The 17,409-nt window shown below is 44.2% G+C and overlaps 1 protein-coding gene across 3 annotated transcripts in view; it reads left to right on the forward strand.

The window, feature by feature from the left end:
• LOC106572866 (uncharacterized) overlaps positions 1–17,409 on the forward strand; it is a 36,881-nt gene that overhangs the window by 14,952 nt on the left and 4,520 nt on the right. The window contains exons 4-6 of one of the 3 annotated variants that reach the window (XM_045694171.2): positions 7,996–8,085; positions 8,216–8,839; positions 9,586–11,448. In XM_045694171.2, the coding sequence (XP_045550127.2) occupies positions 7,996–8,085; positions 8,216–8,839; positions 9,586–9,734 (863 nt within the window). In that variant the 3' untranslated portion in view covers positions 9,735–11,448. Of the gene's footprint in view, positions 1–7,995; positions 8,086–8,215; positions 8,840–9,585; positions 11,449–13,713; positions 13,915–17,409 lie in introns of those variants that run through there. The other 2 variants (XM_045694185.2, XM_045694188.2) reach the window with 2 other exon arrangements.

The following is a 17,409-nucleotide window of genomic DNA, read 5'->3' on the forward strand; positions in this document are numbered from 1 at the left end:
CACAAAAAGGCTCCTCACCATTTCTGAGTGGTGTACCTGAGAGCTTAGTGCACCTACCAATTAAAGCGATTACAAATATCTAGAATATAATGTACTGTTACACCTTTTCTATACCGGTGAAAACTTGTATCTGTGTTTGTAGTGTATTTCAGAGCCCTGTCTTTTCTGTATGTTGTTGTAATATGGCCCGTTCCTCAATAGACAATAAGATTTACACTGCTGCATGCTCCATATCTTCCCCCATGTGTTATGATTTTAGAAGACATGACAGTTTCTCTGTGAATCATGTAGGAGGACTCTTAAGGGTGTAACGGTACACGGGGACCTTGGTTCGGTCCGCACTGTGAACTCTAATACCTTTAAAAACATATTTACAAAATAAAAATACTAGGCTTAAAGGCTATGCCTAAACTGTGTGGCAGAGCTGCCCCCTCTGTGTGGCAGAGCTGCCCCCTCTGTGTGGCAGAGCTGCCCCCTCTGTGTGGCAGAGCTGCCCCCTCTGTGTGGCGTGGCAGAGCTGCCCCCTCTGTGTGGCAGAGCTGCCCCCTCTGTGTGGCAGAGCTGCCCCCTCTGTGTGGTGTGGCAGAGCTGCCCCCTCTGTGTGGCAGAGCTGCCCCCTCTGTGTGGCAGAGCTGCCCCCTCTGTGTGGCAGGCCCTGCTCCTCAAGTAAATCTGAGCTGAAAAAAAACAATTTCAGCCTATTTTGTTAAAACAACTAAAGCCTATGTGCACGTTAATCAAAATTTTAAATCTTAATTAGCGCATTTCAAACTATCCTTTTTCTGAGGCGCAGCCAGGAACTATTTCTGTACGATGGCGAGTGGTGGGGTCGATTTTTAAACAGGAAATGGAGGATCATCCGGCGTTTAAATCTCCATTTGGGGGAACATTTTGACTTCCCAGTAGATTTATAACTGTGATAGTGAGTTGTGGCTAAAACGTTAACAGTATGTCGCCACGCTCAACAAGAATAGTCTTTGTAGCTGCCAACACCTCATATGTTGACACATTTACACAGACATTACCCCAGTATACCAGAGCAAGAGGAAACGCAAAGAAACACAACATCTTCTTCCTTCTGCATTCAAGCAGCTTATTCTGACCGGACCAAAGACATTACAAGAGTGATAGGTAGGCTATGCGTATAATCATTTTTAAATTTTTTTTGATAGCCTTTTGGTTTATAGCCGCTTATATAAACCATTCTTGGTGGTTGAGAATAGGAGGTTTCAGGCAGAACCTCGTGAAAGTTCTTCGAGCCACATTACGAACTTCGCTCTATATAAGCAAGCCAAAAGTTTTCGATGAATTGCGCTTACTTAAGTGACAGCCCATTGCATTACCCCGGGGTGGGAGGTGCAGCCCATCAACATTACCCCGGGGTGGGAGGTGCAGCCCATCAACATTACCCCGGGGTGGGAGGTGCAGCCCGTCGCATTACCCCGGGGTGGGAGGTGCAGCCCGTCGCATTACCCCGGGGTGGGAGGTGTGTCGTGCAGCCCTTCACATTGCCGTGCTACAGACACAACTCCTTTTATTCGTCACAAGTGGGCGTCTGGCACTGAAGGAAGTAGTGTCGTGGTGCGTTCGTAACCAAGGTAGTGGGAATTTACCACATATGACTGGGAAAAATCCACTTGAAAGTTAGCAACTTATATATAGTTAGTTAGGATAGTTAGCAACTTATATATAGTTAGTTAGGATAGTTAGCAACTTATATATAGTTAGTTAGGATAGTTAGCAACTTTTAAACAATGACCCATTCCTATAAGTATTATTTTATTCATGTTCAATAATACACATTGGCTGTTAAGGCAATTCTATTCTATGACTGTTGCCTCCTGTTTGTAGTTTATTGTGATGGTAATGTCATTTTAGTTTTTTGATAATAATTATTAGGTGGAAGGTCGCTGGCTACAGCATCTTCAACCTAGCTTAGCTTTTAGCTAGCTAGCTGCTCTGGGATGTTTTTGAAAAACAAGTTGAAGGGGGCGAAAAAGTAACTAAAACGTCTTGAATGAAAAATTCATATTTTGCCATCTCTCAAAAATAAACGAGATATCTGAAGTGAGACTCTCCTCCGTCTTGTCTTGCTTTGTTAAACCCTATACGTTCTCCGTTCAGTAGCGGAACGAGATTACGGGAAGATGACCTACTGCATAATGACATGTTGCGGCCTGCATAGCTCTGGTCCGGGCTGTTATGTTGCGGCCTGCGTAGCTCTGGTCCGGGCTGTTATGTTGCGGCCTGCATAGCTCTGGTCCGGGCTGTTATGTTGCGGCCTGCGTAGCTCTGGTCCGGGCTGTTATGTTGCGGCCTGCGTAGCTCTGGTCCGGGCTGTTATGTTGCGGCCTGCGTAGCTCTGGTCCGGGCTGTTATGTTGCGGCCTGCGTAGCTCTGGTCCGGGCTGTTATGTTGCGGCCTGCGTAGCTCTGGTCCGGGCTGTTATGTTGCGGCCTGCGTAGCTCTGGTCCGGGCTGTTATGTTGCGGCCTGCGTAGCTCTGGTCCGGGCTGTTATGTTGCGGCCTGCGTAGCTCTGGTCCGGGCTGTTATGTTGCGGCCTGCGTAGCTCTGGTCCGGGCTGTTATGTTGCGGCCTGCGTAGCTCTGGTCCGGGCTGTTATGTTGCGGCCTGCGTAGCTCTGGTCCGGGCTGTTATGTTGCGGCCTGCGTAGCTCTGGTCCGGGCTGTTATGTTGCGGCCTGCCTAGCTCTGGTCCGGGCTGTTATGTTGCGGCCTGCGTAGCTCTGGTCCGGGCTGTTATGTGGCGGCCTGCGTAGCTCTGGTCCGGGCTGTTATGTTGCGGCCTGCGTAGCTCTGGTCCGGGCTGTTATGTTGCGGCCTGCGTAGCTCTGGTCCGGGCTGTTATTTTGCGGCCTGCGTAGCTCTGGTCCGGGCTGTTATTTTGCGGCCTGCGTAGCTCTGGTCCGGGCTGTTATGTTGCGGCCTGCGTAGCTCTGGTCCGGGCTGTTATGTTGCGGCCTGCGTAGCTCTGGTCCGGGCTGTTATGTTGCGGCCTGCGTAGCTCTGGTCCGGGCTGTTATGTCGCGGTCTCCCTAGCTCTGGTCCAGGTTGTTATGTTGCTGACCCTTTTTCAAATGAACGTCAGCAAGGTATTCACACCCCTTGACTTTTTCCACATTTTGTTGTTACAGCCTGAATTTAAAATGGATTAAATGTAGATTCGTCACTGATCTAAACACAATACCCCATAATGTCAGTGGAATTATGTTTTTTAGAAATGTTTACAAATGAATTAAAAATAAAAAGCTGAAAAGGTCTTGAGTCAATAAGTATTCAACCCCTTTTTTGTTATGGCAAACCTATAGTTAAATCACATAATAAGTTGCATGGACTGACTCCGTGTGGAATAGTGTTTAGCATGATTTTTAAATGACTACCCCGTAGTCGACCAGTGAATTTCAAGCACAGATTCAACCACAAAGACCAGGGAGGTTTTACTACGGTTCGCGAAGAAGGGCACCGATTGGTAGATGGGTAAAAAAAAATACTTATCCCTTTGAGCATGGTGCATTTATTAATTACTCTTTGGATGGTGTATCAATACAACCAGTCACTTCAAAGATACAGGCATCCTTCCTAACTAAGTTGCCGGAGAGGAAGGAAACTGCTCAGGGATTTCACCATGAAGCCAATGGCAATTTTAAAACAGAGTTCAGCACAGGCAAAATCCTAGAGGAAACCCTGGTTCAGTCTGCTTTCCAACAGACACTGGGAGATGAATTCACCTTTCAGCAGGTCAATAAGCTTTACGTATTGGCCTCAAGGCCTTCGTCAGAGCTTTTGTGAATTTTTTTTTTTTAAATCGGCACCCCTATGTAGACCTAGCCCCACCCACATCCGTTCCACGCATGGAAAGGGGTTGGAGGCGAAGGAAAAACAAATAAGTGCTACCAAACGTAACAATATGCATTTCACAAACACTACAAAAGTGTATAAATAAGACGCATTAAACACGCCCATAAAACCACAATGAGGACACAGCAAGTTTTCATTAATCATTAATCGTACGAAAAAACATCAGAGGAATCTGAAATAGCCACATCATTAATGTTCAAATTCACAACATAACACACAGAGGCATTTCATCATTAAGTCCTTTAGGAAATAATGTCTGGAGGGTGAAAATCCCAAAACATTCTCTTTTACTCAGAGTATTATTAATATCACCTCCCCTGTCTGGTCAATAATCTAAAACGCATGGCCAAGGGCCACTGATTGAACAGAGCTCTAACCTTATGAAAACTCAATTCTCTCATTTAGAAGCTAAAATTACATTTAATCTTTTCACAAATAGTTTAATTTAAATTGAACAACAATTCCATGTGAATCTGATAACTAGAGGGTGTAGACTTTCCCAGGTACAGTTTATGTCGTCCTGTCATCAGTCATAATGTCTCAGATTACAACCGAACTGACATCATATTCATTAAGTACCAACGCATATTTTCAACTGGTTCTATTACCGAAATATGGTTCCTTTCCCCCCACTTGTTTGATGTTCCCAGACTCTTTGTTTAACAAAGGCTTTTCAAGAGTCCTTCAGTAGAGTCAGAGAGAGAGGGGGGGTCATAAACCTTACCCACAGGCCAACTTCATGACACTTCTCTGCAGATCCTCTCAAGCTCTGTCAGGTTGGATGGGGAGCGTCGCTGTACAGCTATTTTCAGGTCTCTCCAGAGATGTTCGATCGGGTTCAAGTCCGGGCTCTGGGCGGGCCACTCAAGAACATTCAGAGACTTGTCCCGAAGCAACTCCTACGTTGTCTTGGCTGTGTTCTTAACGTCGCTGTCCTGTTGGAAGGTAAACCTTCGCCCCAGTCTGAGGTCCTGAGCGCTCTGGAGCAGGTTTTCATCAAGGATCTCTCTGTACTTTGCTCCGATCATCTTTCCCTCAATCCTGACTAGTCTCCCAGTCCCTGCCGCTGAAAAACATCCCCACAGCATGATGCTGCCACCACCATGCTTCACTGTAGGGATGGTATTGGCCAGGTTTCCTCCAGACGTGACGCTTGACATTCAGGCCAAAGAGTTCAATCTTGGTTTCATCAGACCAGAGAATCTTATTTCTCATGGTCTGAGAGTCCTTTAGGTGCCTTTTAGCAAACTCCAAGCGGGCTGTCATGTGCCTTTTACTGAGGAGTGGCTTCCGTCTGACCAGTGTACCATAAAAGCCTGATTGGTGGATTGCTGCAGAGATGGTTGTCCTTCTGGAAGGTTCTCCCATCTCCACATAGGAACTCTGGAGCTCTGTCAGAGTGACCGTCAGGTTCTTGGTCACCTCCCTGACCAAGGCCCTTCTCCCCAGATTGCTCAGTTTGGCCGGGCGGCCAGCTCTATGAAGAGTCCTGGTGGTTCCAAACTTCTTCCATTTAAGAATGATGGAGGCCACTGTGTTCTTGGGGAGCTTCAATGTTGCAGAAATGTTTTGGTACCCTTCCCCAGATCTGTGCCTCGACACAATCCTGTCTCGGAGCTCCACTGACAATTCCTTCGACCTCATGGCTTGGTTTTTGCTCTGACATGCACTGTCAACTGTGGGACCTTATATAGACAGGTGTGTGCTTTTACAAATCATGTCCAATCAATTGAATTTACCACAGGTGGACTCCAATCAAGTTGTAGAAACATCTCAAGGATGATTAATGGAAACAGGATGCACCTGAGCTCAATTTAGAGTCTCATAGCAAAGGGTCTGAATACTGATGTAAATAAGGCATTTCTGTTTTTATTTAAATGTTTTATATATGTGCAAAAATGTTTAACCTGTTGTCGCATTGTCATTATGGGGTGTTGTGTGTAGATTGAGGATTTAATAATGTAATCGTTTTTAGAATAAGGCTGTAATGTGGAAAAAGGGAAGGTGTCTGAATACACTATGACATTATGCTGGTGAGGTTTAGTTTTCTAGGGCATCACGTAATGACAGAAGAGAACCTGCATATATCAAATTATAGACAAGTTGACTAACTAATAGTCTGACAAAATGTCAGAAATTATAAGCAGAAACATAAGCCTAATCTAAAAAGGCCTGTCCAAAAAAACAAAACTAAAAAAAAAACAGCTTTTTCTGACTGTACAGCGTCTTTTTTCAATGTTAGGGTTGATTGCAAACTTTTACCACATTAAATCGGGAGGTTGCGGATGAGTTAACAAGAAGAAGAAATGGCTGACCTGCTCACCACTAATCTCAATATAAGGTGAGTTATTAAACCTTTCTGTTGAGTGATATATATATATATATATATATATTTCTAGCTGATTTTGTGTAATGTAGTTCTGTAAAATCGGATTTAATAAAAAAAATTTGACTGCCTGTATGCTATAACTAAGGAGAGCACTGTATGTTTCCGTCCTAAATTCCACCCTATTCCCTAAGTAGTGCACTACTTTTGACCTGTGCCCATAGGGAATAGGGTTCCATTTAGGGAATAATGTGCCATTTGCGTAGTAGACTTTTTTTTTTTCTTCATTTCTTCATGTGAAACAGTGAATGAACAAGTGTTCAATCCCATTTTACAGGTCCACCAGACTGTTCCAAGAAGATGGGAGTGAGCTGTTTTTTTACTTTGAGAAAAATGGTTAGTTATTTGTATGTACATTTCCAATTAAATGTGCTTTTAAAGGTCATAAACCAATCAAAAATCATGTTTTTTTTTTTTTTCTTCATTTAATTGGATGAGATTTGGATGAAACCAGATCAAAGTATGAATAAATGACTGTTGCTTCTACATCGCTAAAGTTTGATCATAAAGTTACTGGTCCCGTCCCACGTGTCAAACACTTGGATTCAGGAGGCGGGATTATTAAGATGATAGGGTGACATCACCTTAGCTCTCTCGTTTTTTTTAATAGACCAATGGTAACATGATTATTACTTCGCCTAATTTACATAAGTAGGGGCTTATAACCAACATCAGAGATGCTGTGTTTGCAGAGGGGCGTGGTTTATATAGCTCCAAAGCTACTCTACTGGTGCCAAAATCTGACTGTAGGGTGGCAGCAAATATAATTAAAAGTTTACTCATTCGTTTACCCTTTCATCCGGCTAGCTAGGTCTGGGGGGGGGGGGTTGTTCAAAACTCACGTCAACACATCCGTCAGTGCTGCCGTGAACCGCATGGCATAACAAACGGGAGATGTATAAAACATTTTTCACATCATTGATGCTTTGTGTTTCACCAAATTTAGGTTGAGAGGATTTTACTGCAACATTGCATCCAAGTTGCTTGACATAGGCGTTTTTCAAAGAGCTCATGAATATAAGCTCCCCGCCCACTCAGCCTGTCTTTTTTATTTTTTTTAATTATTTTTATTTTTTTTACTTCCTGGTAGTTAGCCATGAGAGGAAGTACTTTTTCCTCACATTTTAAATTTTTGTCTGTTTGACATGGGAATCAGAATGACTGTTGGGGACCAATGACTAGGCATTGTTCAATGATGCCCCTCAAACTTGTACAGTGAATACTGTGTAAAATAAACTGTAATAAAAAAAAAAAAAAATGTACAGCCAAACTGTGTTGTCATTATGTCTTATAGGGAATATAGTTAAAGCTGCACTATGTAGAAATCGCTCCGCCATTTCCTGGTTGCAAACATTTCTAGAGTTTGCCTAATTTCAGTTTGTGACAAAACAAAGGATAGTGTAGAGAATTATTGTACCATCTAAACCACTGTGAAATTATCTTCTCCATAACTCAAAATATTGTATTTTCAGCTGTTTGAAGCTGGTGTACAAAATAAAACGCGTAAACTAAACTTTAAGAACAGGAAGCATAGAAATAGCACACACACACAACAGATCTGCCGTTTTTCTTAAACTCAGCGACAGATCTATAACTCATTTCTATGAGTTTGTTCGGCTCGTCCAAAAAGTGACATATATTCCCACATTTTTTTTAATTGAAAATATTTATATAAACTTTTCTAAAAACCTGTCTGATTCCTCTTCTCCTTTTTTTATATATTTTTTTAGACTTATTCTGGCCCACCTCTTCAAGTCACTGCTTGACCAGCGACCCGTCAGAGGAGCGGCGGCGGGTTGAGGAGTTTGTTGCTAGTATAGGTGAGGCCATTTTGGAACTAAGCCGGTTTTCAAATGACACTATTGATGGAAGGTTTCTTCTAGGCACATTTTGTAGAAATTGCTCTGTGTTTTTTGTTTTGTGTGTAAATCTCTGTGTTGTTCTCTACAGACCTGGGTCAGCTACAGAGTCTTCAGACAGTCATCCACCAGGTTCTGTCTTTCCGTGAGAAGAAAACGGAGAGAGGGGAAGAGAGGAGAACGGAGAGAGGGGAAGAGAGGAGAACGGAGAGAGGGGAAGAGAGGAGAACGGAGAGAGGGGAAGAGAGGAGAACGGAGAGAGGGGAAGAGAGGAGAACGGAGAGAGGGGAAGAGAGGAGAACGGAGGATTGGAGAACGGAGACATGGCAGTTCCATGAGGCTAGAGCTCCCAGTCATTATCCCCAGCCTCACATTCATCAACCCAACAGCCATCAGCAACAGACCCAGTCCCATCTCGAGACCCACCAGCCACAGCTTCAACCCCAGCCTGAGCCGACGCGCTGGCGAGGCCGTCACAGGGAGCAGATGCAGGGCCAGCAGCAGCTCTACCCCGGCTCAGGAGTCCTGCTGTCCTCCCTGCAGCTAGCTGCCATGTTTCAGGAGGCCAGAGGGAACTGCATGAGACTCTTTCATCTCCTATTCGAGCATTTCTTCACCGAGGAAGACCTCATAGGGGCGGTGGCTTTCGGCAGGAGGGGGAAAGTACCCGACGGCAAGAAGATTCTTGACCGCAGAACGGTGGACGCAATCATAGGTGAGGAGGAGATTGTTAATAATGCACTTTTTTGGGCCCTGGTCAAAAGTAGTGGACTATATAGAGGGAATAGGGCCCTGGTCAAAAGTAGTGGACTATATAGAGGGAATAGGGCCCTGGTCAAAAGTAGTGGACTATATAGGGAATAGGGCCCTGGTCTATAGTAGTGCACTATATAGAGGGAATAGGGCCCTGGTCAAAAGTAGTGGACTATATAGGGAATAGGGCTCTGGTCTATAGTAGTGCACTATATAGAGGGAATAGGGCCCTGGTCAAAAGTAGTGGACTATATAGGGAATAGGGCCCTGGTCTATAGTAGTGCACTATATAGAGGGAATAGGGCCCTGGTCAAAAGTAGTGGACTATATAGGGAATAGGGCCCTGGTCTATAGTAGTGCACTATATAGAGGGAATAGGGCCCTGGTCAAAAGTAGTGGACTATATAGGGAATAGGGCCCTGGTCTATAGTAGTGGACTATATAGGGAATAGGGCCCTGGTCAAAAGTAGTGGACTATATAGGGAATAGGGCCCTGGTCTATAGTAGTGCACTATATAGAGGGAATAGGGCCCTGGTCAAAAGTAGTGCACTATATAGAGGGAATAGGGCCCTGGTCTAAAGTAGTGCACTATATAAAGGGTTGCCATACACGGGACTCAGTTACTTGTGTTTTCTACTCTGGGCACATGTATTGTATGTATGTATGTATTGTATTGTTACCTAACTGTTTCATGGCCTACTTTACAGCGTACGTCCTCCACTGCTCTGCCCTGGATGGATGGACATCGGTGGAGTCGTCCAAACTGAAGAAAGCATGCATCAATAAGTGTAGACTGAGGATGTGTCAGAGGAGAATTGTTACATGTCCTGGTGACTTCCCACAGGTCAGGGTCTGAGGGTCTGAGGATCTCATTATTACATGTCCTGGTGACCTTTCCACAGGTCAGGGTCTGAGGATCTCATTATTACATGTCCTGGTGACCTTTCCACAGGTCAGGGTCTGAGGGTCTGAGGATCTCATTATTACATGTCCTGGTGACCTTTCCACAGGTCAGGGTCTGAGGGTCTCATTATTACATGTCCTGGTGACCTTTCCACAGGTCAGGGTCTGAGGGTCTGAGGATCTCATTATTACATGTCCTGGTGACCTTTCCACAGGTCAGGGTCTGAGGATCTCATTATTACATGTCCTGGTGACCTTTCCACAGGTCAGGGTCTGAGGGTCTCATTATTACATGTCCTGGTGACCTTTCCACAGGTCAGGGTCTGAGGGTCTGAGGGTCTCATTATTACATGTCCTGGTGACCTTTCCACAGGTCAGGGTCTGAGGGTCTCATTATTACATGTCCTGGTGACCTTTCCACAGGTCAGGGTCTGAGGATCTCATTATTACATGTCCTGGTGACCTTTCCACAGGTCAGGGTCTGAGGATCTCATTATTACATGTCCTGGTGACCTTTCCACAGGTCAGGGTCTGAGGGTCTCATTATTACATGTCCTGGTGACCTTTCCACAGGTCAGGGTCTGAGGGTCTGAGGATCTCATTATTACATGTCCTGGTGACCTTTCCACAGGTCAGGGTCTGAGGATCTCATTATTACATGTCCTGGTGACCTTTCCACAGGTCAGGGTCTGAGGGTCTGAGGATCCTACCATTGTGGAGGAAATGAGGTCATCATGTCTGCCTTCTGTTAGACATTAGACCATGTCTTTGTCCCAAATGGAACCCTATTGCCTTCATATGGGCTCTGGTCTAAAGTAGTGCTCTATATAGGGAATAGGGCTCTGGTCTAAAGTAGTGCTCTATATAGGGAATAGGGCTCTGGTCTATAGTAGTGCACTATATAGGGAATAGGGCTCTGGTCTAAAGTAGTGCTCTATATAGGGAATAGGGCTCTGGTCTAAAGTAGTGCTCTATATAGGGAATAGGGCTCTGGTCTAAAGTAGTGCTCTATATAGGGAATAGGGCTCTGGTCTAAAGTAGTGCTCTATATAGGGAATAGGGCTCTGGTCTAAAGTAGTGCACTATATAGGGAATAGGGCTCTGGTCTAAAGTAGTGCACTATATAGGGAATAGGGCTCTGGTCTATAGTAGTACCACTATATAGGGAATAGGGCTCTGGTCTATAGTAGTACTATACAGTGTACTATATAGGGAATAGGGGGCCTGTGGGACTACATGTTTACTAATCAAGAAGACATGGCGCCGGGGGGGAACGGCGCCGGGGGGGGGACGCAGGGTTCTGTTATTTAGTTCCCTTTTTCCTGCATTACGTTTATTGTTGTTTGTAAAGATGTTAGACCAATGACTGGAGGAGGAATGTTGTGTGTAAAGATGTTAGACCAATGACTGGAGGAGGAATGTTGTTTGTAAAGATGTTAGACCAATGACTGGAGGAGGAATGTTGTTTGTAAAGATGTTAGACCAATGACTGGAGGAGGAATGTTGTTTGTAAAGATGTTAGACCAATGACTGGAGGAGGAATGTTGTTTGTAAAGATGTTAGACCAATGACTGGAGGAGGAATGTTGTTTGTAAAGATGTTAGACCAATGACTGGAGGAGAAATGTTGACAGTATGTTGCTCTGAAATAAATGGTCAATACCCCTCGATGGTGTCAAGGAATTATTGAATGGATATTTAAAAAGACAAGCCTTGATCTCAGTCATAGAAGGGTTTAAACTGATCTCTTCATGTTTCTCTACAACTTTTTCTGAACTCTGTATGTCACAGTTTTATATTAGTGTTGAAGACTAGCTATAGTTGAAGTGGGAAGTTTACGTACACTAAGGTTGGAGTCCTTAAAACTCGTTTTTTAACCACTCCACAAATTTCTTGTTAACAAAATATAGTTTTGGCAAGTCAGTTAGGACATCTACTTTGTGCGTGACACAAGTCATTTTTCCAACAATTGTTTACAGACAGATTATTTCACTGTATCACAATTCCAGAGGGTCAGAAGTTTACATACACTAAGTTGACTGTGCCTTTAAACAGCTTGGAAAATTCCAGAAAATGTCATGGCTTTAGAAGCTTCTGATAGGCTAATTGACATCATTTGAGTCAATTGGAGGTGTACTTGTGGATGTATTTCAAGGCCTAACTTCAAACTCAGTGCCTCTTTGCTTGACATCATGGGAAAATCAAAAGAAATCAGCCAAGACTTCCACAAGTCTGGTTCATCCTTGGGAGCAATTTCCAAACACCTGAAGGTACCACGTTCATCTGTACAAACAATAGTACGCAAGTATAAACGCCATGGGACCACGCAGCCGTCATACCGCTCAGGAAGGAGACTCGTTCTGTCTCCTAGAGATGAACGTACTTTGGTGCGAAAAGTGCAAATCAATCCCAGAACAACAGCAAAGGACCTTGTGAAGATGCTGGAGGAAACAGGTACAAAAGTATCTATATCCACAGTAAAACGAGTCCTATATCGACATATCCTGAAAGGCCGCTCAGCAAGGAAGAAGCCACTGCTCCAAAACCGCCATAAAAAAGCCAGACTATGGTTTGCAACTGCACATGGGGACAAAGATCGTACTTTTTGGAGAAATGTCCTCTGGTCTGATGAAACAAAAATAGAACTGTTTGGTCATAATGACCATCGTTATGTTTGGAGGAAAAATGGGAAGGCTTGCAAGCTGAAGAACACCATCCCAACCGCGAAGCACGGGGGTGGCAGCATCATGTTGTGGGGGTGCTTTGCTGCAGGAGGGACTGGTGCACTTCACAAAATAGATGGCTTCATGAGGGAGGAAAATTATATGGATATATTGAAGCAACATCTCAAGACATCAGTCAGGAAGTTAAAGCTTGGTTGCAAATAGGCATACTTCCAAAGTTGTGGCAAAATGGCTTGAGAACAAAGTCAAGGTATTGGTGTGGCCATCACAAAGCCCTGATCTCAATCCTATAGAACATTTGTGGGCAGAACTGAAAAAGTGTGTGCGAGCAAGAGGCCTACAAACCTGACTCAGTTACACCAGCTCTGTCAGGAGGAATGGGCCAAAATTCACCCAACTTATTGTGGGAAGCTTGTGGAAGGCTACCTGAAACGTTTGACCCAAGTTAAACAATTTAAAAGGCAATGCTACCAAATACTAATTGAGTGTATGTAAACTTCTGACCCACTGAGAATGTGATGAATGAAATAAAAGCTGAAATAAATCATTCTCTCTACTATTATTCTGACATTTCACATTCTTAAAATAAAGTGGTGATCCTAACTGACCTAAAACAGGGAATTTTTACTCTGATTAAATGTCAGGAAATGTGAAAAACTGAGTTTAAATGTATTTGGCTAAGGTGTATGTAAACTTCCGACCTTAACTGTATGTACTAAATAGCTAATCGATATTTTAAAACTTTTCCCAACTCCTTTTTTAAAATTAAAACACATATAGGGCCGCTAACTGTATAGAGTTTTAAAGCAAGTGGGGAAAACTCCTCTCATATTGGAAAGTTAACTGCAACAAATTAACCGCACCTGTTATGAGAAGCAGGTAGTTTCCAATTTTCTCTCGTAAACTTTTCCATTTCCTGTTATTTGGCCTTGGTGCATTCTGCATGTGTTCTCTCATATGTTGGAACTGGGGGGAGGAGGGGGGGGGGGGGTCTGCCCGGGGGGGGTCTGCCCGGGGGGGAGGGGGTCTGCCCGGGGGGGGTCTGCCTACGTTCTTTTGGAAGTGACCCTACTCTGTATGTTCTCTGAACTAAGTGTGTAGGCCTACACCATAAGGATACACTGTTAGTTACTTCGTTTAGCTTTTTATGCACTTTAAGCTTATTTCTGTAATAAAATTACTATTATTATTATTATTATGTACATATTGAAACTGTATAGTGTTCCTGTCTCAACCTTCCTGTTACCAGTGGGCCCAGCTCTGTGTGAGATAGAGCGGCTGCGAGCGTTGCTGAGTGTTGAGCGGAGCCGCAGGGAGCAGATGGGAGAGACCATCTCTAGTCTGAAACAGGACAAGGAGCTGCTGCAGCAGGAACTCACTAAGAAGGCTGAACTCATCTGTGACTTCCTGCAAGACCAGCTACGACCAGGTATGCTCTTACTACGCCCAGGTAGGCACCTCTCATTCTTCTCAGATACGCTATGAGCTCAATGGGATGTTATATAATGGGATATTAATATTGAGGGTTGTGTTTTCAGCGCTGACAGACAGGGTAGAAAAGTAATGTGTAATGACCTAAATCTAACCCAGCTGGTGACTAAGACTACATTTCCCAAACCTAAAGATCCTTCAAAGTCAACTCTGATCTTATTCTAACGAATAAACCAGTGAAATATGTTTCTATTGGTGTCTTCTCCCAAGACATTAGTGACAATTGCCCAGTTTGTGTTAGAGAAATCCCTAGCTGTTTTAATACAGGCAAAACTAAACTCAAGTTGTTTTTTAAAACTCTCGTAGGCATGTTTCAGATTAACTACATGTTCACTCATTGGATGGTTCTCCAATCGAACATGTTCCTGCATAAAGTGGGGGGGGGGGAAGTATTTGATCCCCTGCTGATTTTGTGCGTTTGCCCACTGACAAAGAAATTATCAGTCTATAATTTTAATGGTAGGTTTATTTGAACAGTGAGAGACAGAATAACAACAAAAATATCCAGAAAAACGCATGTCAGAAATGTTATGTTTCCACATTTTGTTACATTAAAGCCTTATTCTAAAATTGATTTCATAAAAAAAAGTATTCATCAATCTACACACAATACCCCATAATGACATCACAATACCCCATAATGACATCACAATACCCCATAATGACATCACAATACCCCATAATGACATCACAATACCCCATAATGACATCACAATACCCCATAATGACAAAGCGAAAAAAGGATTTTAGAAAGTTTTACAAATAAAAACAGAAATACCTTATTTACAGAAGTATTCAGACCTTTTGTTATGAGTCTCGAAATTGAGTTCAGGTGCATCCTGTTTCCATTGATCATCCTTGAGATGTTTCAAAAACCAAGCCATGAGGTCGAAGGAATTGTCCGTAGAGCTCCGAGACAGGATTGTGTCGAGGCACAGATCTGGGGAAGGGTACCAAAACATTTCTGCAGCATTGAAGGTCCCCAAGAACACAGTGGCCTCCATCATTCTTAAATGGAAGAAGTTTGGAACCAATAAGACTTTTCCTAGAGCTGGCTGCCCGGACAAACTGAGCAATCTGGGGAGAAGGTGTGGTCTGGCTGGTGTGTTTACGGACATATTCAATCAATCCTTATCCCAGTCTGCTGTTCCCACATGCTTCAAGAGGACCACCATTGTTCCTGTTCCCAAGAAAGCAAAGGTAACTGAACTAAATGACTACCGCCCCGTAGCACTCACTACTGCCATCATGAAGTGCTTTGAAAGACTAGTCAAGAACCATATCACCTCTACCTTACTTGCCACTCTAGACCCACTCCAATTTGCTTACCGCCCCAACAGGTCCACAGACGATGCAATCACACTGCACACTGCCCTAACCCATCTGGACAAGAGGAATACCTATGTGAGAATGCTGCTCATCGACTACAGCTCAGCATTTAATAACACCATAGTACCCTCCAAACTCGTCATTAAGCTCGACACCCTGGGTCTCGACCCCGCCCTGTGCAACTGGGTCCTTGACTTCCTGACGGGCCGCCCCCAGGTGGTGAGGGTAGGTGACAACATCTCCACCCCGCTGATCCTCAACACTGGGGCCCCACAAGGGTGCGTTCTCAGCCCTCTCCTGTACTCCCTGTTCACCCACGACTCCAACTCAATCATCAAGTTTGCAGACGACACTACAGTGGTAGGCTTGATTACCAACAACGACGAGACGGCCTACAGGGAGGAGGTGAGGGCCCTCGGAGTGTGGTGTCAGGAAAATAACCTCTCACTCAACGTCAACAAAACAAAGGAGATGATCGTGGACTTCAGGAAACAGCAGAGGGAGCAGCCCCCATCCACATCGACAGGACAGTAATGGAGAAGGTGGAAAGTTAAGTTCCTCGGCGTACACATCACGGACAAACTGAAATGGTCCACCCACACAGACAGCGTGGTGAATAAGGCACAGCAGCGCCACTTCAACCTCAGGAGGCTGAAGAAATTCGGCTTGTCACCAAAAACACTCGCAAACTTTTACAGATGCACAATCGAGAGCATCCTGTCGGGCTGCATCACCGCCTGGTACGGCAACTGCTCTGCCCATAACCATTAAGGCTCTCTAGAGGGTAGTGAGGTCTGCACAACGCATCACCGGGGGTAAACTACCTGCCTTACAGGACACCTACAGCACCCGATGTCACAGGAAGGCCAAAAAGATCATCAAGGACAACAACCACCCGAGCCACTGCCTGTTCACCCCGCTATCATCCAGAAGGCAAGGTCAGTACAGGTGCATCAAAGCTGGAACCGAGAGACTGAAAAACACCTATCTCCAGGCCATCAGACTGTTAAACAGCCATCACTGACATTGAGTGGCTGCTGCCAACATACTGACTCAACTCTAGCCACTTTAAACAATGCCACTTTATATAATGTTTACATACCCTACATTACTCATCTCATATGTATATACTGTATTTTATACCATCCACTGTATCTTGCCTATGCCATTCTATACCATCACTCATTCATATATTTATTTTAATGTATATATTCTTATTCATTCCTTTACACTTGTGTGTAATAGGTAGTTGTTGTGAAATTGTTAGGTTATATTACTCGTTGGATATTACTGCATTGTCGAAACTAGAAGCACAAGCATTTCGCTACACTCGCATTAACATCTGCTAACCATGTGCATGTGACAAATAAAATTTGATCCTGACGAACAGTTATTGTGCTGACTTCCAGAGGCAGTTTGGAACTCGGTAGTGAGTGTTGCAACCGAGGACAGATGATTTTTACGCACTACGTGGTGGTTCCGTTCTGTGAGCTTGTGTGGCCTACCACTTCGCGGCTGAGCCGTTGTTGCTCCTAGACGTTTCCACTTGACAATAACAGCACTTACAGTTGACCGGGAAATTTGACTTACTGACTTGTTGGAAAGGTGGCATCCTATGACAGTGCCTCGTTGAAAGTCACTGAGCTCTCCAGTAAGGTCCATTCTATGTTTGTCTATGGAGATCGCATGGCTGTGTGCTCAATTTCATACACCTGTCAGAAATAGCTGAATCCACTAATTTGAAGGGGTGTCTACATATATATATATATATATAAACACCATACTCAACGTCAACAGTGAAGAGGCGACTCCGGGATACTGGCCTTCTAGGCAGAGTTGCAAAGAAAAAGCCATATCTCCGACTGGCCAATAAAAATAAAAGATTAAGATGGGCAAAAGAACACAGACACTGGACAGAGGAACTCTGCCTAGAAGGCCAGCATCCCGGGGTCGCCTCTTCACTGTTGACGTTGAGACTGGTGTTTTGCGGGTACTATTTAATGAAGCTGCCAGTTGAGGACTTGTGAGGCGTCTGTTTCTCAAACTAGACACTCTAATGTACTTGTCCTCTTGTTCAGTTGTGCACCGGGGCCTCCCACTCCTCTTTCTATTCTGGTTAGAGCCA

The sequence above is a fragment of the Salmo salar genome, chromosome 01, assembly GCF_965601325.2.
Source record: "Salmo salar chromosome 01, fSalSal1, whole genome shotgun sequence".
Lineage (NCBI taxonomy): Eukaryota > Metazoa > Chordata > Actinopteri > Salmoniformes > Salmonidae > Salmo > Salmo salar.